Source organism: Hydra vulgaris, chromosome 01 (assembly GCF_038396675.1).
Source record: "Hydra vulgaris chromosome 01, alternate assembly HydraT2T_AEP".
In the NCBI taxonomy this organism is placed as follows: domain Eukaryota; kingdom Metazoa; phylum Cnidaria; class Hydrozoa; order Anthoathecata; family Hydridae; genus Hydra; species Hydra vulgaris.
In genome coordinates this window covers 12,285,001-12,309,997 of record NC_088920.1, presented here as the reverse complement: position 1 = coordinate 12,309,997, position 24,997 = coordinate 12,285,001, and the positions used below count along the sequence as shown (strand labels likewise).

At 25.2% G+C, this 24,997-nt stretch overlaps 1 protein-coding gene across 1 annotated transcript in view; it reads right to left on the bottom strand.

Moving 5' to 3' along the window:
- Window positions 1-24,997, bottom strand: part of LOC100207477 (DNA polymerase epsilon catalytic subunit A) — a 79,284-nt gene that overhangs the window by 36,800 nt on the left and 17,487 nt on the right. Inside the window, exons 10-34 of the mRNA XM_065787417.1 lie at window positions 24,792-24,877; window positions 24,383-24,438; window positions 24,207-24,270; window positions 23,351-23,411; window positions 19,322-19,393; window positions 18,773-18,886; window positions 18,599-18,691; window positions 18,349-18,465; window positions 17,728-17,835; window positions 17,527-17,655; window positions 17,248-17,350; window positions 15,450-15,596; window positions 15,125-15,270; window positions 14,987-15,045; window positions 13,889-13,978; window positions 12,828-12,920; window positions 7,970-8,039; window positions 7,686-7,760; window positions 5,482-5,571; window positions 5,235-5,302; window positions 4,883-5,078; window positions 1,850-2,248; window positions 1,574-1,690; window positions 1,094-1,291; window positions 270-485 (exon numbers count right to left, since the gene is read on the bottom strand). Coding sequence (XP_065643489.1) covers window positions 270-485; window positions 1,094-1,291; window positions 1,574-1,690; window positions 1,850-2,248; window positions 4,883-5,078; window positions 5,235-5,302; window positions 5,482-5,571; window positions 7,686-7,760; window positions 7,970-8,039; window positions 12,828-12,920; window positions 13,889-13,978; window positions 14,987-15,045; window positions 15,125-15,270; window positions 15,450-15,596; window positions 17,248-17,350; window positions 17,527-17,655; window positions 17,728-17,835; window positions 18,349-18,465; window positions 18,599-18,691; window positions 18,773-18,886; window positions 19,322-19,393; window positions 23,351-23,411; window positions 24,207-24,270; window positions 24,383-24,438; window positions 24,792-24,877 — 2,967 coding nt within the window. The remainder of the gene's footprint in view (window positions 1-269; window positions 486-1,093; window positions 1,292-1,573; window positions 1,691-1,849; window positions 2,249-4,882; window positions 5,079-5,234; window positions 5,303-5,481; window positions 5,572-7,685; window positions 7,761-7,969; window positions 8,040-12,827; window positions 12,921-13,888; window positions 13,979-14,986; window positions 15,046-15,124; window positions 15,271-15,449; window positions 15,597-17,247; window positions 17,351-17,526; window positions 17,656-17,727; window positions 17,836-18,348; window positions 18,466-18,598; window positions 18,692-18,772; window positions 18,887-19,321; window positions 19,394-23,350; window positions 23,412-24,206; window positions 24,271-24,382; window positions 24,439-24,791; window positions 24,878-24,997) is intronic.

Below are 24,997 nucleotides of genomic sequence, written 5' to 3'. Positions count from 1 at the left end.
TTTTTTTAATTCTAATTGAGCCAACTAATTAATAGAAATTCACAATTTTATGATCAAAAATAACTAATTGACAATAAAAATTTATATTAAACTAAAAAATATTAAAAATAAATGTAACTTATTTAAAGCAAATGTTTGAAAATAAATATTTTAAACAAACAAAAAAAAACACATTAAATTACTAATAACAGTTAACCTTGTTACTATAACAACATAAACAACATGTTTTTGTTGTTATAGTAATAATAAACTGTATTCAAAATAATAACCTGTATTATTTCCCAATGACATTCAAGAATTGATCTTGTCTGTTTTTTAAAAAAGTTAGAAAGCCCTGCTTGTGGATTAACCCTTCGTATGTCACCAAAGTTGTCTGCCATATTGGTATTTTTTAATTTCTCCCGAGACTTACGAGCAGCATTTCGTTGCAGTTTCTGGAACAACCACTTCCTTTTATGGAATAAAATCCATGCATGTTGATCTTCCTAAAGAAAAAGTTTTATTATTAAATTATTTCTACAAATATATAACAAGCTAGAAAAATTAGAATAGATAATATAAATGGCTAATATATATATATATATATATATATATATATATATATATATATATATATATATATATATATATATATATATATATTTATATATATATATATATATATATATATATATATTTATATATATATATACATATATATTTATATATTTATATATATATATTTATATATATTTATATATATATATATGCATATATATATATATATATATATGTATATATATGCATGGACTATTTTTGGAAAAAAATTTGGGCGGCGGTATCCCCTTGTCCCACAAAAAAAAAAAGTTCTTAAATTTATATTTAGGCGGCAACCAATATGGTAAACGCTGTCGAAAACAGTCTAGAATAGCCCCTGATATATATATATATATATATATATATATATATATATATATATATATATATATATATATATATATATATATATATTATATCTAACTTCTTATTAAGCATAAAAGTAAAAAAAAAATATTTATTATTATTATATTATATATTAAGTATATATTATTATTTGTTATATATTAAATATTACTTTAGTTGCACCCATAGATGGAGGACTTCCTAAAACTTCTCTCCAAGATTTTAATAAATCACTTTCCAAAAACTCAGAATTCTCAACTTTTTTATCAACTTTTCTTCTTTTATGGACCACAGGCATTGATGGAGAAGTTAAAGACCGTTTGCCAACAATGTCTTCTAAATCTGTGACACTATTTTCTTTCTCAACCAGCTAGATTTTAAATCATGTTTTATATACCATTTTAATACACTTTAAAATGTGCATATATTAATTTATTTAACTTTCTTCATTTTATTTAAATTAATACTTTAAATAATATTTATTAGTAATTCATTTAATTCAATCAAAAGTAACTCAAAATTTTAAAAATTAATTTCAAAGTTGAAAAATTAAAGGAGGATGACAATAAAATATTGTTATCTAATTTATAAGAAAACAGAAAAAACCCAGATACAACAAACATTTCGATTTGCAAAACACAAAAAAACTTACTTCTGGTACTTTAGAAAACATATCAGTTATTCGCTTTTGCTGAAAAACATCATTTTTTTCAAGTAACCGCTTGTGCAACCAGTCAGGATGTCTACATCTTGGAACAGGATTTGCAATCTGGCAAAAATTCAAATATACAAAATATTTTTATTGATTTAATTTTTCCAACCATATATATTTATAACATTTATAATACAATTAATTACTATCATAATTATTATTATTTTTATTATTATTATCATTATTACTATTATTATTATTTAAACATATATTTACTCCTTGCATAGCTGCTGGTATTGTAATTATTTTTTGAATGCAGCTGTTTAGACGATCAATGTAATAATTCCAATCCAAAATGTTTCTTATATCAAAGTCAAAATTATCTTGAACTTTAAGCCATCGTTTTAAGTAATGTTTTTTAATACTGTCTTCTGTTTGAAAAATGGCTAGAGGGATAGCTCTTTCTGTTACTGGTGAGCCCTCAGGTTTGCATGATATTATGAAGCGACAGCTAAGGCCTTTATCTTTAACCATTTGATCACCAAGAAACTCAGCAAGACGCTTGGCAGTACTGATTGATGTTGATTTTTGTGAGCCGTAGTCATCAAGTGAGCGAGACATACTTCGATTTTCTGAAATTAACTCAAAAAGCTCATTGTCAGGTAAAGTTTCACCCTAAAAAAAATTATATTGTAAAACTAATGACTTTAAAAATAAATAAAAATTGTATTTGTTTACATTATTCCCTAAACAAAACACTAAACCTGTCTGACAATAAATTTTTTATGCACAACGCACATTTATTTACAATGTCCTTCAAATAATCCTTTTTGCAACATTTTGTAAAATGTGAATATGAAAACAGAACAATTATATAATATAATTAAATAATATTTGAACTTTTTTTAAACCCTGCTTTAGTTAAATAGTCATATTGGCAGTGGTGCAAACGGGTGTAAAACCAAAATATTTTTTTTGGTTTTCACACTATTTAACTTAATTAAAAGTAAAGAAAACATTTTTATATAAATTCATAGATATTTTCATACAAAAAAAATAGGATTATTTATTTAGGATTGCTTAATAAAAAAGCTTCATAACTTTTAAACTTTTAAAGGTTTTAACGTAGCATCTTTTGGGTTGAAATCTAATAACTTGCTTATACAAATATGGCAATAAAAAAATTACAAAAATTTTTTAATCTAATTTTAAACCAAAATTTTAAAATCAAATTTTCAGCTTTTTCATTTCAACATTTCTATTTCAGCATTTTCACTTTTTGTTACAATGTTGAAGTTTAAAGCAATTTTAATTGACCACATTAATATTGAAAAATTTCAATTTTTCAATATTAATGTGGTCATTATTTTAAACTTAGAAAACAAATATTATATGTTTTATACATATATACATAACATATCTCTCTAACAATTTAATAATATATTTAATATAGTAATACATTCATTAAATTCAATTTCATTTAAATTAATAGTTTTTCTTTCAATTTTTCAATTTCAAATAATTTAGCAGACAGCAGCACTTTGGGGTGAAAAGTGAAAGGTTATTAAGAAGATCTAGATAAATTCTGGTCTCAAAATATGTGCTATTATGTTTTTAATATATAAGATATTTGTTTGAACAAGATGTAGGCATCAATTGCAAGAGCTTGATGAATCAAGTTAGGAGATTTATCTAGACTTAACACCAAGAGGAACATTGTAAAAAGTTAAAACAAAACTATAAAGAATATCCAAGATGTGTGCTAAATGTATGACTAAAAGATTTGCAGTGTAAAAGAAAACATACATGATGATTGTCAAGAAGATTTGTAGCATTCCTTAAAAGGACAAAAATGCTGTGAAAAAGGAAAAACCTTGTCAACTATATGAGGGTTTGTGCAAGATGTGAATATTAAACAGAAGTGGCATAAATATAAACCAAAGTGGCATAATAGTCAACCACCGAACTCATAAAAAATGTCAGGGTGGCAACTTAAATTTAAAAATGAAATTCTATGACTTGTCAGAAATTTCCATGAAAAGTTACATAAACTTTTCATGGAAATTTATGCCACTGAGTCATCATGTTTTCTATTGCCACTTAGTCAGTAAAAAACCAAAAACTAATTGTTAGGAAATTCTGAAAACATATCTGAAAAAACTCGGATGTATAATGCATAATAACTGATAAAACTGATAAAAATTTATAATGCATAATAACTGATAAAAATTTAACAATCGTAACTTTAAAGTATAGATACAAGATCATTTTAGAAACCAAGTAGCAATGACAAGAGGGTATAGTGAGCACTAAGTGTTTAATTATCTCTGAATAAGAATTCCTATTGTACAGATTTGGAAAAAAATTATGCTTTTTAATATTTTGCAAAAAAGTATATATACTTTTTTAAAAATTATGCTCAAAACTTTACAAAAAAAATTATAAATAAATATAATCTTTTTTATTATATCAATTTATAAACAAATATATAACACCTTATTTGCACATGAAATATAATGTAATGGGTAACATAAATTTACTTACATGAATTTGAGTGTGTGCAAAAATTATTGATCATATTATCAATTATTATCAACCTTTAGTTTTAAAGGTCAAAGTGATGCAGTAAGAAATTTTTTTCAAAAATTTATACAAAAAAATCAAACTGAAAAATTTACTGTAATAAAAATAAAAACTTTCATTTAAAATATGTTGTTTAAATATTCAAAAAACGCGTTGTTGCGTTTACATGGCTATAAGCAGAGCAAATGGCTAATTAATCAAAGAGTTTTGTTGCATGTTTTCAATAAAAAGCTAATAGTCAAAATTGTAGTACTGTACACTACATAAGGTCAACACTACAACTTTGCTTAACAGTGACAATGAGATAAAGTAAAAACCATGATACAGATTTTCCATTCAATTCAAAATGTTTGCTCCTATTCCAATAAGCATTAAACTTGTCAAAGCGCATTTAAAGCCAATTAAATTAGCTAAACATTTCCTTATTTACAACAAGTTACAACAGGTTTTGTAAAGTTTTCAAATTGATTTTTGGCAGAATCATCTGTTTAAGCGGATATCAACTTGGATCTAAACAACTTATCAACCTGCCTAATGTTTTGATTTATATAAATAAGTTTAACTTATTTATATAAACCAAATTAAACACATGCATGTGTGATTGTGTGTGCTTGTACACACACACACACACACACACACACACACACACACACACACACACACACACACACACACATGCACGCATGCACGCACACACACACACACAAATACAATGAATTTAACAACCTTGCTATAAAGAACATCCAACCAATAGTCAGCACATTTAGCAACACAAGAATAAACAGATTCCAATGATTTTCCTTCCAAAAATGATTCAAATACAGATGATTGAAATATCTTAATAAGTTGCAATTCTCCACGTCTCTTAACTTCAAAACCTTTCAATTCAGCCAAAGTACCATCTTCATTAAAAACTGCATACCTAAATTTAATAATTTAACAGTTTAAAAAAAAAGTACAATTTTTATAGTTCTTCTATAAAAAAGATTTATGTTAACCTTGAAAAGTGTGTGATTGTATTAGTCTTATTTATGCTGATATCTAAAAGATACATTATAAATATAAACAGTAATCTTACCGTTTTTTTAACTTTTTACCTTCTTCTTTAGATGCTGGTAAGATCATTGCTTTATAAGGTCCATCAACCTATAGTACAAAATAAATATTACTTAGAAACATATTATATATATATATATATATATATATATATATATATATATATATATATATATATATATATATATATATATATATATATATATATATACATTAATACTATTAGTAGACATTAGTACTATTTCTCTTAGTTGTAACAAACAACTTACTTCAAAGAAAATTGAGTTTTCACTTCGTACTTTATACTCAAGATGTTCTGGATTTATCAAATCGTGGTACTGATCATTTGTGAATCCAGACTATTTTTAAAATTAAAAATTTATTAAAAACATCTACAATTTTAAAGTTAAAATTTTGACAATAACATTTATAAACTAAAGAAAAATTCAACAAACTTTTTTGAGAACCCTGCTTAGTCTCTTAACAAAATAAGTCTAACTAGTCTGATTATGTACAAAAGCTCACAGCGATGACTTTTTCAGTATGACACCATCTATGGCATTTTGTGTGAAAATTATCCAAAGATTTTTGTATACATGTGTGTGTTTGTGTGTGTGTGTGTGTGTGCGTGTGTGTGTGTGTGTGTGTGTGTGTGTGTGAGTGTGTGTGTGTGTGTGTGTGTGTGTGTGTGTGTGTGTGTGTGTGTGTGCATGTGAATAAGCACTACCAAAAAAAGTTTCCTTGAGTTTGAGGAGTACCTTTGATGAGTACCTTTGATGAGTGCCTTTGATGAATGCCATTGTATTTTAGTCCATGATTATAGTATGTCAGAAATAGTACCACATTTTTATTAATAAATAACAAGATTATTCGATCATAATCAAATAATCTTGTTTATTTATAAATAAAAATTTGAACTTGATTATAACTCTATTAATATCACATGAATAATTCACATAATAATATCACATAATAATAATATCACATAATAATATCACATAATAATTCACATAATAATATCACATGAATAAATCAAAACATTTTAACAACAGCCAGTTTAAACCTTTCACAATGACTGCAGATATGACTGCAGATATGCACCAATGACTGCACCGAACCGTATGTAAGTAAAACAAAAGCACAGGTAAACATACAAAAGCTTCAATATCAGAAGTGAAATGACTAATTTCACTTCTAGTAATGAATAATTTGCAAATAATAACAATGCCATTTTATAAAATCTATGCTAAACAACCACTCAAACAAATTTTAAAATTCAAATATTTTTTTATTGCTAATTAAATTTATCATTTTATGGCGCCATGTTTTGCAACGAAAGCATTTTGCAATGAACTTTATAGATTATAACTATAAATATAACTTGCACTAAAAAATACACGCAAATTAATTCAATGATTTAAATTTAAATAAGACATCCTACTTCTTGATTTTGAGTTATTAAATATTAATACAATAAATAACAAAAATGTTAACATAAACATCAAAAATAATAATGTAAAAATATTTTAAAACTTTAAAAAATATCGTTAATACATTATTTTAATTTTTATATCTAACCATTATTATATTCTTATATAATATTGCTGAACTTCGTAGTAGTGCCTACACGTGCGTGTTTGACACTTTGATGGCAGCTATTAAAACCGAGTTAATGGTGAGTCTTTCAGCACTTTTTTCTAAGGAAGTATAAGAAATTTACGTAAATATGTAAGTATAGATCTTATGCTTGCAGCTGTTTACATTTTTTTATTTGTGATATGTTGACCTGATTTTCACAGAACATCATCAAACGTAAAATACAATTACAAAAAAAGCATTATAGTTATAACAAAAAAGATAAAAGAAAAAGCCAAAAAAAACAATAAATGATTACATAGCTTAATTATAAAATTAGTTATATTAATTAATTATATTAACTATAATTATTACTAATTCCATATCTTTAAATCTCTTTTTTAAATAAAGGTTTCGAACTGTTTGTGGATATTGTCATGGTTGAAAAGTATAGGAGCTATATATTTCTTATATTTTTTGGTATTTCAAGAGATTTTCTTACTTAATGTTTTTCATATCATGATTTTATTGTAAGAGTTTCTGGATGTGACCAATCAAACATGGCATCACATTCTTGACTATTTTAGTGTCCCAAAATGCATCCGTCCTACATTTTATAAAGTTTTTAGTGTTTTTAGTGAATCTGGGTCAAAGGAAGACAGTCAAGAATGTGATGGCATGTTTGATTGGTCACATCCAAAACCAACATTCCAACATTACTTAGCTAAATACATAGCAATTCATAGCAAAAATACATACAACATTAATTAGCAAAATTAGAAAGTAGCATCGCATGAAAAAATAAAAAAATTATATAATCAAACTAATTAAAACAAATGCATCATTACATTAATTTAACCCGAATTACATAAAAACAGTACACAAAAAAATTTGCAACCTGAACAATATAATTTAACATGGCACCAGGATAAGATATTGTTATTTTTGGTTTCTTAGGATGTGTTGTTTTAACCTAAAATATAAAACAAAAAAATATTAAAAAAATAACAATAAATAACTGCATTTAAAATAATTTTAAAAAATAGTTAAATATTTATTTTACCAATGTAAACTGGCATACACAGGCATGAAGGCAGGCATGAGCTATAGCTCGCCATTCCTGCCATAGCCTATATATATAGGTCATTGTATTAAGTTATGCATTATAAAAAAAAATCTTACTTGAAAGTTTTCTGGAAAACTCGCTGGTAAAATGCACCAAATTCCATCAGTATCTAGCTCTAAAGGACGACTAAAATGCAAATTTTCAGAAAAAGCTTTTTAAGATAAAAAATAATAAAACTCAATATTATATGAAGACCTAAAATTTTGAAAAAGAGTTGCATAACTATCCATACACAAAAATTTTTATCTAAAATTTTAATTATTGCATAAACTACTCACATGTGAAGGAAAAATTCATGTTTAATTCTAATGATATCTTTTTTTATTTGTTTTTGATTTTAGTTTATTTTCAGTTTGATTTGAATTATTTAACTTTCTAATTTTTTTATTTTGTATTTTAACCTCGTCCACCATTTTATTATATTGTTCAATTCTGTTTTATTGATTAAACTTTTAATCGGCTAGCAATTTATTTTGAGCACTTTGACACCACAAGAGTACCAAAGCCCTTAATTCTTATTTTTATTATTTGAATTGTTTAAGGATAAAGTACTGGTTTGTTGACTGTCCTGACTTTGTTGAAGTCAAACTATCAAGTCAAATAATTATTGTTTAATAGCAAATTATCAATATGAATAATTTTTTTTTTTTAATTTAATTTTAAAATTCTTGGACTAATAAACCTAAGACCAACATAAATATAATTGCCCTGTAACTTTACACAATTACCGTGTAAAATAATTGACCTGTAACTTTACTGTGTATTAATTTCATTATAAACTTAACTTTAGTATTAACATATATTCTGGAACAAAACATATACAAACATACATACATATATACATACATACAAACATACATGCATATATACATACATACATACATACATCCATACATACATACATACATACATACATACATACATACATACATACATACATACATACATACATACATACATACATACATACATGCATACATACATGCATATATACATACACACACGCATAACAATTTACAAACACATACATATAAATATGTTTATGTATCCACATACATACAGATACCTAAATACACACATACACATATATACATACAAATATATATATATATATATATATATATATATATATATATATATATATATATATATATATATATATATATATATATAAATTAGTAGAAAATCACTTAACTAAATACACACATACACATATATACATACAAATATATATATATATATATATATATATATATATATATATATATATATATATATATATATATATAAATTAGTACAAAATCACTTAACTAAATACACACATACACATATATACATACAAATATATATATATATATATATATATATATATATATATATATATATATATATATATATATATATATATATATATATAAATTAGTAGAAAATCACTTAACAAAATTTTTTTTTATTTAACTATCTGTTTCATCAATAAAGACTCATCAGAAATTAATGATCGAATTAATAAAACTTCAATTTATACCAAAAATTAAATTACAGGAAATCACTGTCTTAACTACTGTAAGATTTCACACATTTGTGGAATTTGCTGACACTATTATAAAAAGAATTCTTTAGAAATGATTACTTACGCCTTAAAAAAAAAAAATTTCAAAAGGGGGATTTAAAGTAACAATTATTTGAGCTCATTTATTTTTATAGTATCATTTTTACATTAAATTGCTCTGTTCTTTTAAGAACATTGAGCACTAAAAAAGTATCATTGTAAAATGTTATTTTAATCATGAATGTTGCATAAACCATGAATGTTGCATAACTGGAATTAATTTAGCATGAAAATGGAGCGAACATGTTCAAATTGTTGTTGGTCAGATTTTATACATTATAAAATATATTTCAAAAAAATAACAAAAGAACTATTACGATTTTCATGTAACGTACATTTCATGTAAGTTACATGAAAACAAATGATAAAGTTTTGTTTTTTCTAAAATTTAGTTTAAAAACTTAAGGCATTTAATAATATATAGGAAAGAATATTAAATGTTGCGTTTTTACATTTAAAGTTTTGAATAACAATGCTTAGTGAAAGGACATTTTTATTTTAAATTTGTGTAATGGAAGTTAAAACTACTTGCATTTACTAAAGTTCTGGCGCTTTTTCGTTAAGTTTTTGTTTACAAAATGAATTATGTTATTAAGTAATTCTTATTTTGTCATGTTGGTTTGACAAGGTTTTAACTGAAACTTTTTATATCAGAAGAATTTAGAATAAAAATCTTTTTTTTTTTTTAATGTTAACTATTTATATTATTGTTTTTTTATTTGTTTATGTATTCTTATTTCTGTTGAAATAAACATACAAAAAATAAAAAATATAATAATAATAAAAAATATACATAATAATAAATATACATAAATAAATAAAAATAAGAACTATATAAATATTTTTATTTAGACATAAAAAAAATTATTTACTATTCTTCTTATATAAAAAAAATCAATTAGAACCTTTTCTATTTTTGTTTTAGTAAAAAAACCATTTGTAAATGCAATTGAGGGGGTCCATAAAGCATGTCACACTATATTTGTTAATTCTTAACACCTTTCCTCCTGTCACAAACGATCACATATACTTGAACCCCTCTCCCTCCTAAACTGTGATAGCAGTTTTTATGTCAAAAATGTTTTAAAAGATTTAAATGTAAATACTTTGCAGCATTTTAAGAACTCAACATAATGAAAATAAGGCAATACACATAAACGTTAGAAGTGTGAAAGTAAAAACTTTGACAATCCAAAGATTTTTTTATTTAAATGACTTAATAAAGTTTTTTGAAGCAATTTTTTTACCTTGTTTTCCATGTAACATAAGTTAAGTGGCGTTTTCAGTAACAAGTTTACCTCTTTTGACCTGACACAAAACTTTTTAGCTTATTTTATTCTTTAGACTAATAGCTTCTATACAAAATGGCTAAAAGCTTAATTTACAGTTTAAATAGACAAATATTTGATAAAGTTGTTGCGCATGTAACGTAAGTTGAAAATGGAACTGCATATATATATATATATATATATATATATATATACATATATATATATGTGTGTGTGTGTGTGTGTGTATATATATATATGTGCGTGTGTATATATATACATAAATATATATATATATATATATATATATATGCACGTGTGTATATATATACATAAATATATACTTATATACTTATATATATATATATATATATATATATATATATATATATATATTTATATTTATATATATATATATATATATATATATATATATATATATATATATATATATATATATATATATATATATATATATATAGAGAGAGAGAGAGAGAGAGAGAGAGAGAGAGAGAGAGAGAGAGAGAGAGAGAAAGAGAAAGAGAGAGATCTGTTTTGTTTTTTTTAGTGGGTCTTCATATTCTGTTTTTGATGAGTAAAATATTTTTTATCAGAAAATTTCCCTTGTAATTGCAAACAAAAAGATGTCTGCCTGCTGAATAAATATTGCAGAGAGACAAACATAATTTACAAATGCATAACATGTTCCCCAAACACATCTAGCAAAGCATACATTTGCTTATCAGAGGTCAAGTGAAAAGAGATATGCAAACCACAAGCAATCATTTACAAATAAAAAACTTTCTCAAAACCACTCTCTCAAAATATATATAGGAAACAAGGAAAAAACTCAAAGAAACACCTGAATTAACTTGGTCTATCCTAAAAAAAGCTCAGGCTTACAACAACACAACAAAAAAATGTTTACTTTGTTTATATGAAAAACTAATAATTTTACTTTATAAAAATGCGGAAGAGCTACTTAATAAAAAAAACTTGAATGAAACTTGAAAAAAAGTGAATTTCCAAATGTCATCACAAAAATAAATATCTTTTAAGCAACCATAAACCTGAAGATAAGATACACTTAGATAGATTAGATACGCATGTAATAGTTTTTTTCTGTATAGTTTTATATAACTAGTTCCAATTAAATATAATTTTTTCAAAGAAAAAATATATTTGTATTTCACCTGATGATTGCAATAGCATGAAACTTAAAGTTGTGAAATCACTTTTATTTCCTACTACATATATATATATATATATATATATATATATATATATATATATATATATATATATATATATATATATATATATCTATATATATATATATATATATATATATATATATATATATATATATATAAATATATATATATATATATATATTTATATATATATAGCATATTTATGTAAGCATTCGCTCACTTTTTTTGCTTAGGGAAATCAATACAGCTTTTTTAGAAGAAGGAGAAAAAACGAAGAATAATAAATGAAAAGATTGCTGCCCCATGCCAAACCCTCAGTCGATGTAGCAGCACTCTGCTGCGAGTCAGGCTATTTGTCAGTCAATGTATGTACTGATGCCCCCAGCAGCAGGCTATTTCAGTATGGCGTCACACTGCTCACCTAAATCAGTAGTATAAGATATCCCCATTCCCATCCAGCTCAAAATGAGAAATATAGAAACACTAAAACTAGAATTCATTTTATATATAAGGTTATATTTTTATTTTCATGTTAAGGTATAATTAGGACATTATTTTAAACAAATAGGGCGTAATTATATTTTTTACATAATATGTAAAGTATATATTATATACTTAACATATTACATTATTTTAAAAATTTGCTTAATTATATAAAGAAACATTGAAACTAATTTTAAGGAACAAATTTAAATAAATATATATATATATATATATATAACTCTAACTGTAACTATTGAAAATGATAAATAATAACTATAAATAATAAATAAATGATATTTAAATAAAACATCATGGAAAGCTAATAATAACAAGTTAATACCCTATTTGTTCAACAAGTTCTCTTGCTGCAGTAATGATATGAGCACCAGTGTAACAAACAATTCCAGCCATCTCCATAGAAAACCAACGTGATCTATAATGACATAGATTTAAAAAAATAAACTTTTTTGCAAAAAAACTGCATACTTTCCGATAAAATTTGACGGAACAAGGGGGTACAGCCACCCAAATTTTTTTCCTAGAACAGGCCTTGGTAGTAAATATATATGTGAATATATATATCTATATATATATATATATATATATATATATATATATATATATACATATATACACACACACGCATATATATAGATATATATATAGTGGTAACCACTTATAACTAAATAACTATGCTCTTGTAACTGTAAAATTTACTTTGACATTTTTCTAATAAATGCACCTAAGTGCCAAAAATATAAAACGATTGCCAAAAATATGAAACCAAAGTTGTTGCTGCTTCTTTCCTACCCTCCTCTATCGCCTCCCCATATATGTAAAAAAATATATTCATTGTAAAATATTGGGAGTTATCTACTCTTGGCCATTCTAGTTTTTAACAGTACACAAAAACTGATGTTTATTTTGTGTAATAAAATCATTATCAGTAACCAAATATTCAAATCAAATGCACCAAAGCAGAAAAAAACATGTGCCATGGCACAGTGGTTAAAATTCTGGTTCAGAAACAAGAGGTCAGAGGTTTGACACTGACTCTAGTCCAATAAGTGACATTGGTGAGAAAGGTGATGTGAACTTACTAGTTAAATGCTCTTCTGCGGCGCTCTGTGATAAGACTGTAAAGACTTCTGGGATCACCTTAATAACCACACACACACACGCACACACACACAATTCAAATGATCAAAATATTTTTAAAAAATTGAGGAAATTAAAACTTTCTAAAAGTTACTAAAAATTCACTTAAAATAGACTTGACTTGAAAACTTGACTCATAGGTTAGAATTTATTGACAACCTGATAAACTTTATTTTTATATTTATATTTCAACAACAAATACCTAATTATAATAACAAAAAACAACAATGAAATAAAACAAACCCTTTTCTCATAACATAACCATAAAATGAGTTAAGGATACACTTGTGCGCAAGCTGAAGAGAATCGTACAAAACCTCCATTCCAGAAGCGCTAAAAAAAATCTTTTAATTAATATTAAATCTTTTAGTTTTTTTAAATTTTAGTTTAGTTTAAACTTCCAAGGTGCACACATTTTCATGTAGAAACTCTAGAATAAAAAATGATGCACTGTGAACTACATTTTTTTTTTGTCTGAAAATTCGTTCTGAAAACATATTGACAACCATAGTGACAAAACTCAGTATTACATGTTTAGTATTAAACTGAACTAAATAATTTCTAAGCACGAGTTATAAAAGAATATCTACCATATTTTAATAACTGTTGTGTCATAACTTATAAATAGAATATGTTGTGTCATAACTTATAAATATGTTGTGTCATAACTTATAAATATGTTGTGTCATAACTTATAAATAGAAGTGGTGAGTAGTTTTATTTTAACTGCTTTTTTTTCTTGTGCAAAACAAAAAAAATATTCAGTTAATTTTATTTTAAGGTTTAATATTTATAATAACTAATAAAAAATTTTACTGGATTTTTTTTTTTTTAAATAAATAAACTTAAAATTTGTATTATTTAAACTTATATTAGAGTTTGGATTGATAATATTAAATACTATCCAATAATATATAATAATAACAAATAATATCCAATTACTGCACATAAAAGTTCAAAAAGCAGCCAAATATAATGAAGCTTTCTTCACTCTTTGAGTGATTAAATTTTTGTTTTGCATTATTTTAACCATCTTATGTGTTTGGTTGTTTGTGATTTTAAAACTTTGTCTTAAATGTATGACAAAGTTTTAAAATCACAAACAGTGCCAGTGTGAATTTAAAAAAACAAACTAATTAAATTTTATAAATTTTAAAATTTTTATGATTTAGGGAAAATTTGTACAACAAAATATATACAGAAAAAGTCTATTATACGATATTGTCTATTATACAATAGACTGACATCATTGAGTTGCATAACTTTCTTTTATTTTTAACTTTTCTATAACAAAAAAACCTAATACAACTAATAACCTACTATTTACAACTAATAACCTACTATTTTATTTCTGCTGGGTCACCTTTATCTTTAGCAGTTGAAACTTTATTTTTCCAAACCTAGGAAAGCATCATAATTAAAATAAGAAAAAAAGAAGAATATTTAAAAATCTAACTTAAAAAAAAAACCAAGAATAACCTTTAGTAAATCTTTAAACTCGTATCTCCGATCACGAAAGGCTCGAACAGTATCAATGTAAAATGCATTTTCTCGTTGGCATATTGTTGACTCTCTTACCTCGCTTTTAGTTATCTTTACTTTTTTATATGCTTTGTGGGAGTAGGCTTAATTAAAAAAATAGCTACTCTAAAATAACACATGACAGTCATTCTTGTTCATTAAACAATTTTTAAGATAAAATTTATATGTTCTGCGTACATGTAAATTTGAGTTAAAGAGATGATTTAAAATGTTCGCAAAAAAATTTATAAACTGTAATTATAAATTTAACTAATCTACCTACCTGACAACCTTTTTTTTTCTAAGACTGCTTGCTCAAACGGCGAAAGTTTATGAAAAGAACGTGTTGGCTCATTAGGAAATCTCCCGGGATGCTTTTCAACTTCAAGCTGTTGTTTTATATTTTGATATTCTCCATAATTTGCTGGACCTAATTAAAAACATTGAGATTAAATATAAATTTATCTATCTATAAAAATTTTTAAATATTTTTAAGTTTAAAAACTTTTGATAATTTTAAGGCAATAATATAAAAATAAATTGTCTATTGAAAAACGATCTGCAATATTCACATTGTGGCAAGAAAAATATTCTGTGTCAAATAGAATTTTAGGCAAATATTCGAAATTTCGAATTTTCACTTAAAATTCCAAATTTCAACAGTTTGGATTATTATAAAAAAGGAAGAAGAAACTAGAAGTGTGGTCAATTGAAAACGATTGGGACGCCATCGAATTATGTCTGGTGTCAAAGAAAGAAGAATTAAAATCACTAGTAAAAATAAAAGATTATCAACTGTTGAACCCATTGAATAGCTCTCAAGAAACTCTGGTATCTGTGGCAGCGGTGAAGAGACAATTGATGGAAGCAGGACTTGGTGGCAAAATGGCTGCAAAATAAAAAAGAGACTAAAACGGACAAAACTACACAAAAAACGGACAATTGATGACTTTGACTTGAAACTTCGACTCGTTGGTCCAACGAGTCAAAGTTTTAAATCTTCGGTTCCTAGTAAAGATTGTTTGTCCAAAGAAAAGTTGGTGAGAAAAAACAGTGTGTAATACCTACTGTGAAACATGGTGGTGGTAGTGTTGTGATTTGGGGCTGCTTTGGTGGTAATACCACAGACATTGTAAAAATAGTGGAAATAATGACAAAAGAAGCGTATTTTGACATTTTAAAAAGTCATGCCACACCTTTGGGAAGGATTTTTTGGGAGCCACTCATTTTTCAAGAAGATAACAATCCAAAGCATTCTTCAAAACTTTGTAAAAACTATTTTAGCAAGTTAGAAAATGATCAAATATTAAAAAGAATGAGTTGGCCTCCCCAATCACCAGATTTCTTTCTTATCGAACTTTTAAGGGATGAATAAGGAAATATCAAAAAATTTATGCCTAACGGTGCAAAAGATATGCGGAAAAAACTTAATATTGAGTGGCATAAAATTGACTTCAAAAAATTGAAAAAACTGCTATGCAGAATGCCAAGAATATGTAAAGCCGTTATTGCCGCAAAGGGGGTTACATAGATAAAGGTAAACTAAATTATTTTAATGGAAATATTAAATTTTTTTTATGTAAATCTAATAAATAGTAAAAAAGCATACATTTCTTCAACAGCATATATTTCAGGCAACTTTAGTTTTCAGTTTCTCTCCCTTTAACCCATTATATATATATATATATATATATATATATATATATATATATATATATATATATATATATATATATATATATATATATATATATATATATTATTAATAAAAATATTTTTAGTAGATATATTAATAAAAATACTTTTAGTAAATAAAAGTAGCCATATAATAATAAAAATATTTTTCTCTCAAAGTATATCAAGTTGAGTCTCAAAAGAAGAGTAATTTCATAGAGATTTCATGAATAACAACCTTTTTGAAGAAGATGCTGTTAATAAGTGTCTTGAAAAATGCTGCTTATAAATTTTTGTTTTAAAATGTTACTTTCTTTACAATAAATTTAAAAAATTGCTTTATATTAAAAAATAATAACTTTTTAAACTTTCTATCAAATTAAAAAAAAATATTTTTAAACTCTAACTGAAATCTCCTCTCCACATCCAAGTCATTTTACGTTGACAACGTGCACCAGGTCTGTTAAAATCACATGATGCACATATAACTTCATCAACTAGAGCAGAAGGCTAAAATTAAAACAAATAAAACATAAAAATTCCTAAAACCAAAAAAAAAAAAAATTGAATATTATATAAGTATTGATGTCAGAATGAAAATAGTTACTGAGATCCTCAGTTACACCAGTTCCAGACACTAGGTGAAGTATTAATACAACAAACTAATTTAAAAAATTTCAAAGAACCTGCAATCTATTTGTTAAAATTATATTAGGATACATAGCTGCTACATCAAGATGATAGATTAATGGCTTCTCAAGTCGATTTGGGGTATCTCTCAATGTAGCAAGTTGATCACAGAGTTCTTTGCAAAGCTATAAAAATTGTAGTTTTAATATCTTACAGTAAATTAAGTAACCAATAGCAACCAAATAACTTTTTTCTACCTCATCAATGTTTGTTACATAATCAATTGGTACACCATGTTCATTTTCAATGGTTGTTTTAAGTGTTTCATAACAATTATCAATAAGACCTTGAAATGCTTCTGGTACCTAAATAAACATATACTTATAAAGAATGTAAAATAAAATTAAAAAAAAATATGAATATATAAAGAATAATTATGAAAATAATTTTATTACATATTTATTATGCCAGTGTAAATTTAAACTAGTTACTATGTCCAAGTTAATTTATAACAGTTACTGTGTCTGCGCTTATATGAAACTGGTACTATGTCCGAGTTAATTTGATACTACCACTATGTCCGAGTTAATTTGAAACTGTTACTATGTCTGAGTTAATTTAAAAAAGTTACCGTGTCCAAGTTAATTTGAAACAATTACTGTGTCTGAGTTAATTTGAAAAAGTTACTGTGTCCGAGTTTATTTGAAACAGTTACTATGTTCCAGTTAATTTGAAATAGTTACTGTGTCTGAGTTTATTTGAAATAGTTGTTGATTCTGAGCTAAATTGTTTATTGTTGATTTTAATTTGATTTCAATTTAAAAACTTAAAAACTAAAAACTTAAAAATAAGAATAAAAAACAAATTTAAAAATATACCATCCGAAATTTACAAGGAATGTCACTTCTAAAAACACCACTTTCTAATGCTTCAACATGTCCACCTACATATGTCTCAGTTTCAAGCAGATGACCTTCATAAAATTTAGTATGAACCTAAAAAAATTATTTGATAAAAAAAGCATACTGAAAAAATAAAGAGAAGATACTTGTGAAAAGTAGAATATAAAAAGTAGAAGATATTCTCTATACTTATATTAAAAATTCATATTATATTAAATATATATACCTGCTCTTGTTTGTTTGGAAAAATGATGTTTGCATGAAATGCTTCTACCATAAGCAAAGCTTCGCATAATGTCCCAGACCCCTTCCGAAGTATCTATAATTAAACATTTGCATGTTATTAAATGTTATAAAATACATAAATATTTATATTCCTTAACAAATTAAGTTATATGACCTCATCAGGTTCCATCGGAATGATTGTACACAAAGCAAATATGAACGGATGAACATATTGCATGTAGAGATAATAAGTGGCAACTGCATCAGAAACAGAATAACTTGCCATTTCCTTAATAATTAATAAAAATTTCCTTCAAAATAAAGTTAAATTAAAAGTAAAATTTTAAGAAAATTTTGATGGAATAATAATCTTTAAATATATATTATTTTAATTATAAATTTTAGAGAAAATCTTGATTTTTATTAATTTGCATTTAATACTGTTTTAAGAGAATTAAAATTTATTCAAATAAAATTTATATATGCTTTAAATTATATATATATATATACATATATATATATAATTAAAAGCATATATATATATATATATATATATATATATATATATATATATAATATACACATATAGATATATATATATATATATACATATATATATATATACATATATATATATATATATATATATATATATATATATATATATATATATATATATATATATATATATATATATATATATATATATATATATATATTATACCTTGGGCTGCTCGCTTGTCATTCTGACCATATCCTCAGGATCAACTTCAACAGGATTATAACGAAGCTTTGCCTGCAAAAAATAAAAGAATCTATAAGTAATTTTATTCCATTATTTATATTTTATAACCATTAAACCATTATTCACATTCTTATTCATAATTTATTTAAGTATTTTAAATAAATATTTTAAATAAGTATTGTTCAAGATTTGCTTCTGAAACAATTGAACCTATCAAGTAATGATGGATAAAATAGCTTTCATCAGTCGCAGACCAAACAAAAAGTTTTATCTTAGCTGCAATGAGAAAACATGGTGGATGCTTGGATGCTCAATAATGATCTGGTCTGCCATTTTTGGGCAATAAACAGGACATCTAAAAAGTGGTTGTCAAAATGTGATAGGACCAGTATAAAGAAGTTCTGAAAAATATTTGTTACCCCAAATGGCAAATTGGTCAAAAAATGCCAAGAATTTTATAATAATACAACATGGTACCACATAGCAAAAATTATTATGGATTTTTTATTTATTTTTTAATGCATCTTCCCATGAAGACTACTACAGTCATGGAGGCTACTTTTAGTTGTGGTTACAACCCTCTTCTATATTTATAACTCCAAAACATGAACCTTGATGAACAAATCATCAATTCCTTATATTACCCAATATCAAAAAGTTATGATAGATAGTAAAGCAAGAGATAGGAAAAAAACTTACAAATAATTAAATCGAAGACCTTGGAATGAACCTTGATGAACAAATCATCAATTCCTTATATTACCCAATATCAAAAAGTTATGATAGATAGTAAAGCAAGAGATAGGAAAAAAACTTACAAATAATTAAATCGACCTTGGAATGATAGCCTCAAATGTCCACTTTGATGCAAATTGGGTTTATGTTTTGGTTGCTTAAGTCCATGCAATGACTCTTATTAAATATTTCTTTTAAAATGTCCTTTAAATTGACTGTCAAAAAAAAGGTAAAATCTGCTTTTATAGTCACTATGGGTTTGTTTAAAAACAAATATCCGCATTTTTACCATTGCATGGCGGTATAATCACTTATTGTTTGACATTTATGAACGGTGTTTCTTCTGTCATTCTCTGTTTATTTATAAGTTTTTGCAGGGTTTATAATAGAAAGTTCAAGAATACAAGTGTCTGAAAACCCAGGAAGAGGAAAATTAATCACAGCAAACAGAACTTGCAAAAGTAAAAGGAGCTGGTCATGCTATTCATGTAGGAAAGTGTGACCCCTGCTTAAACTGTTGGCAAAGATTTCAAGTATAAAATAAAGCATTAAACTATAACATTATTAACTAATAACAGAGATATATCTATCATCATTTTTAAATCATTCATATGACAGGCTATGCGTTTGGCTTAGGCTTATGTGCCCAATTAAGTCACATAGGAGTAACGCATGTTTAACACATATCCACATCGGAATGATGCATGTTTAATAATAGTATATTGATGATGATGATGATGATGATGATGATGATGATGATGATGATGATGATGATGATGATGATGATGATGATGATGATGATGATGATAATGATGATGATGATATACATCAGCATCATCATCATCACCATCAATAAATTATTAATAACATAAACTCCATTCTTATGTGTTTAGTATGCCCAATTAGCATCCCATTATTTGGAAGCTAATGGGGCTATTTTGGATGGGATTATTTTGTTGAATAATAACTTTTATTAAACCAGCTTTACTTGAGACATTTATTTAAAATAAAAAGTTAAACTATAATCTTTTTATTTATGTATATTTGCATAATTTATCAAGGTGCAAAAAAAAACACTGTTTTGAAACAGTGGATGCAGATTTAAGATTGGAAATATTAGAACATTAACATTTGATATGTTTTACAATATTGAAACTAAAAATGAACAAGATATTTATTTATCTGGTTGCATTGAAGTGATAAATATAAAAAGATGTTCAAGGAAAAAAAACAAAAGATGTAATTCCTATTAATGATGATATTTACATGCATTCAGCATCTTACAAGTATAAGGTCAGTATTATTATTTCTGATGCATCTTATAAAATGCATACAAATCTTCATCATTTTTAATAAAAATTATTTTTATTTGTTTCAGATAAAATCTCCAGATGAAAAACTGGAAAAGATGAAGATGGAAAAACATCAAATGTCACATTGACTTTTTAATCGATATTTATTTATGCATATTTAATAAATAACATTGGTTAAACTTATTCAGTGCACAAAACGTGGTTCTATGATTTGACATTCAAAAGATAATAATATACATTAGTGGAACCATGATATTCAGTTTAAATGCTCTCCTGAAAAAAAATTTTTTTGTAACATTTGAGGTTTTCATTCCAAGGTCTTCAATTATAATTAACAAAAATTAGATTAAAAAATTAGGTAAAAAAAAATTAGACAAAATGGTTGTTGGTTTTCTATAAATGTAAAAAATGTACACAGTGTAAAAAATGAATAACATTTTTAACAGTGTTACCATAATATCAGGGAAGCAGAAAAAGTAAATTTTATTACGATTTATAAAGTAAAAGTTATATATATAGATATTATATGTGTAATTATATATATACATTATATATGTAAACATGCATATATAAAAAAAGTGGTGTGCTTGCTTCATAAGCAACCCCTAACTTCATAAGCAACCCCCACTTTGACCCCCACCAGACCTCTGATAATACCATGGGTGTGGTGTAAATGTTTTACAGTGATGAGGACTGCTTACAATTATATATATATATTGTTATTAGGGATTGCAATCCCGGGATCCCGTATCCCGGGATATCGGACGTTTTTGGGTCCCGAAAATCCCGGGATTCTAAACACAAAATCCCGGGATTTTCGGGATTATAGCAGGATTGAACTACTTAAACTATTTTGTAAAACAAAATGTTCAAAGTTGGTAACTATACTGAATTATAACGAGTTATATAATGCTGCTTTGCAGGTTTATCCTGTTTATGCTTTATCCTTACGATAAATGGAACAAATTTTTGAATAGACCATGGAGTTCGGGAGTTTATCATTGAAAAAAGTTTCACAAACACAAATTAAGGCAGGTTTGTTTGACTATTGTATAAAAAACAATCGTTAAGTTTGTTGGCAAGACTTCTACTCCACCGACGAGCATCGAACCTGAGCGGGCATTTTCTGCAGCTGGGTATTTGGGAAGTAAAATAAGGAGTAGGCTAAATGAACAAACTTTAAATGCTCTACTATTCCTCCGCGCATATTTTCAGACAAAAAAAGAAAGTTTGTAAATAAAATATGCATTTAATATGAATTGTTTTTTTGTTTTACATTTATTATTTAGCTACCATTTATTTATAAATATAAAATAAAGATTTTCTTTAATTTTTGTCTCTCAATAATAACAAACAACTTATTATGTTATTTTTTACAAAGTAGCTTGTTGCTACAGCAGCTACATCGGTAGCCAAATTTAAGAAAATTTATGTTTACAAATTTATTTTGAAATTTTGATTGTTTAGTTACTTTTGTCAAATACACTTTAAATGTTCAAATGTTATTTACATATCCAATTATTTGATGAAGGTTATTCTGTAAAGTCAGTAATCTTAAAACATAATATGGAAGGTACCGTATATATATTTCTGCATTATTTTAAGATCTTTATATACACCTGCTGCCTGTTACACAATTAAAACAATTTAAGGCGCCATTGAAAATTAATTTAAGTCATTAAGGCATAATGAAATTAAATAAAAAATTGATAACATCAAAAAGTATATTCATATATGCAGTATTAAGTTCTGTTTTTTAGCAAATATCTCACATCATATAAAATCCCGGGATCCCGAGATTTTATTTACTTCAATCCCGAAATCCCGGGATCGTAATTCATGCCCGGGATTGCAATCTCTAATTGTTATATTATATTATTACTTATGCAAATATATTGCTTACAAATTGATTTTCAAACTTATGTATATTACCTAAAAACATTTTTAAAATTTAAATTACCTTTGTGACAGCTTTTAAATTTTGGCTTCCCACTGGTAAATAACTGTCTCGCTGCACCCACCTAAATATTAAACAATTAAAGTGTAAAATTTACATATACAAAAAAATATTTGTATACAACATTTTTGATTTTTGGTAGGAAAAAAAATCCTTCCTAGACAATATTTTGTTTTTTGGAAAACCTTTACAGTTATAAATATAAACTTTTATAAACAGTAAATATTGAAAAACTAGTTTTTTTAATATAAAACTTTTATAAGTTGAAGATCATAAGCTCAAATTTAAAAGTAAAAGTGAAAGTCCTGAAAAGACTGTAATCTATTTACTGTTACAATAACAAAAATATGGAAGTATGCAAGATATGTAAGCTTCAATAGCATAATATGTTAAATGTTTAAGAATGAATTATTGCCAACAAAATAAGCAAATATATAGCATTAATAATAAGCATTATATTAAGTTTAAACAGGTTTTTTAGGAAGAAAAGAAAGATCTGTGGATGGAATTTGTGGACATTGATAAATATCATCATTGTCATAAGGAGAGAGAAAAATTGTAGGTATAACATCACTACAGTCTTGATACAGAAAATATCTTGACTGTTCTAGGTACACAAAAAATTAAATGAGATCTTATTGTGAATATTAGGGGTGCCATAGAATGTGAGGGTCCACCACACTATAGCAAAATATCGTGTTTTAAAAAAAAATCATCAAATTTCTTTCTCTTTCTAAAAATTTCTAAAATTTTCACTTTCTAAAACTAGAAGAGAATTAATAAGTATAGAAAATGAAAATGAGAAAAATGAAAACACAATTAAAAGGAGTATAAAATTTTAAAAAAGCTGATTTTATACCTAAAAGCATCCATGTGTATTCCATAAGTGGATTTGTATTCTTTTTGGGCATCAGGGCTAAACCCTAAAAACATTGAAAAAATAAAAAAACAATTATCATTAACTTTAAACAAAAAGAAAAATATTTAAAAAAATTTTAAATGAAAAAAAATAAAATTCTAAAACAAGTAATAAACCTATTTCTTCAATCATGGATATCTCATATACCTTTGCACGAGCATCAATAAAGGGCCTAAACAGCAATTAATAATAAAAATTACAAGAATAACAAATTATTTTATTTAATATTATTATTTTATTATGACTATTAGTTATAAATTACTATTTACATATAATATTATTTAAAAAAATAAACAACAACAAAAAGTTTTAATTTTTTTCAACTTCTTTTTTAAAAAATTTTCAAGTATCAATTTTCTTAAGTTTAAAAAAGTTTTATTAATGTGAAAAAAATGTCATCAACAACAAAATAATCAATATCATACAGGTCATTAGTTGTTCTTTTGATATAGTATTGAAAATAACATTGACATCAAATCATTCAAATAATAACTAACCAATCAAATTATTCAAATAATAACTAACCAATCAAAAAAATCACCATTATATGTAACAAATATATTTGGCTTGATTTCCAATATATGATCGAACCAACGGCGTAGTAAACTTGCCTAAAAACCAGTAGCAGTAAAAAAAACAGTAAAAATTTTTTTTTAAATCTTAAAAGTTTTTGAAAAAAGTGATGTACTGAGTTATTTAAAAAAAAAAATTTATTGAAAACAAATCTAAAG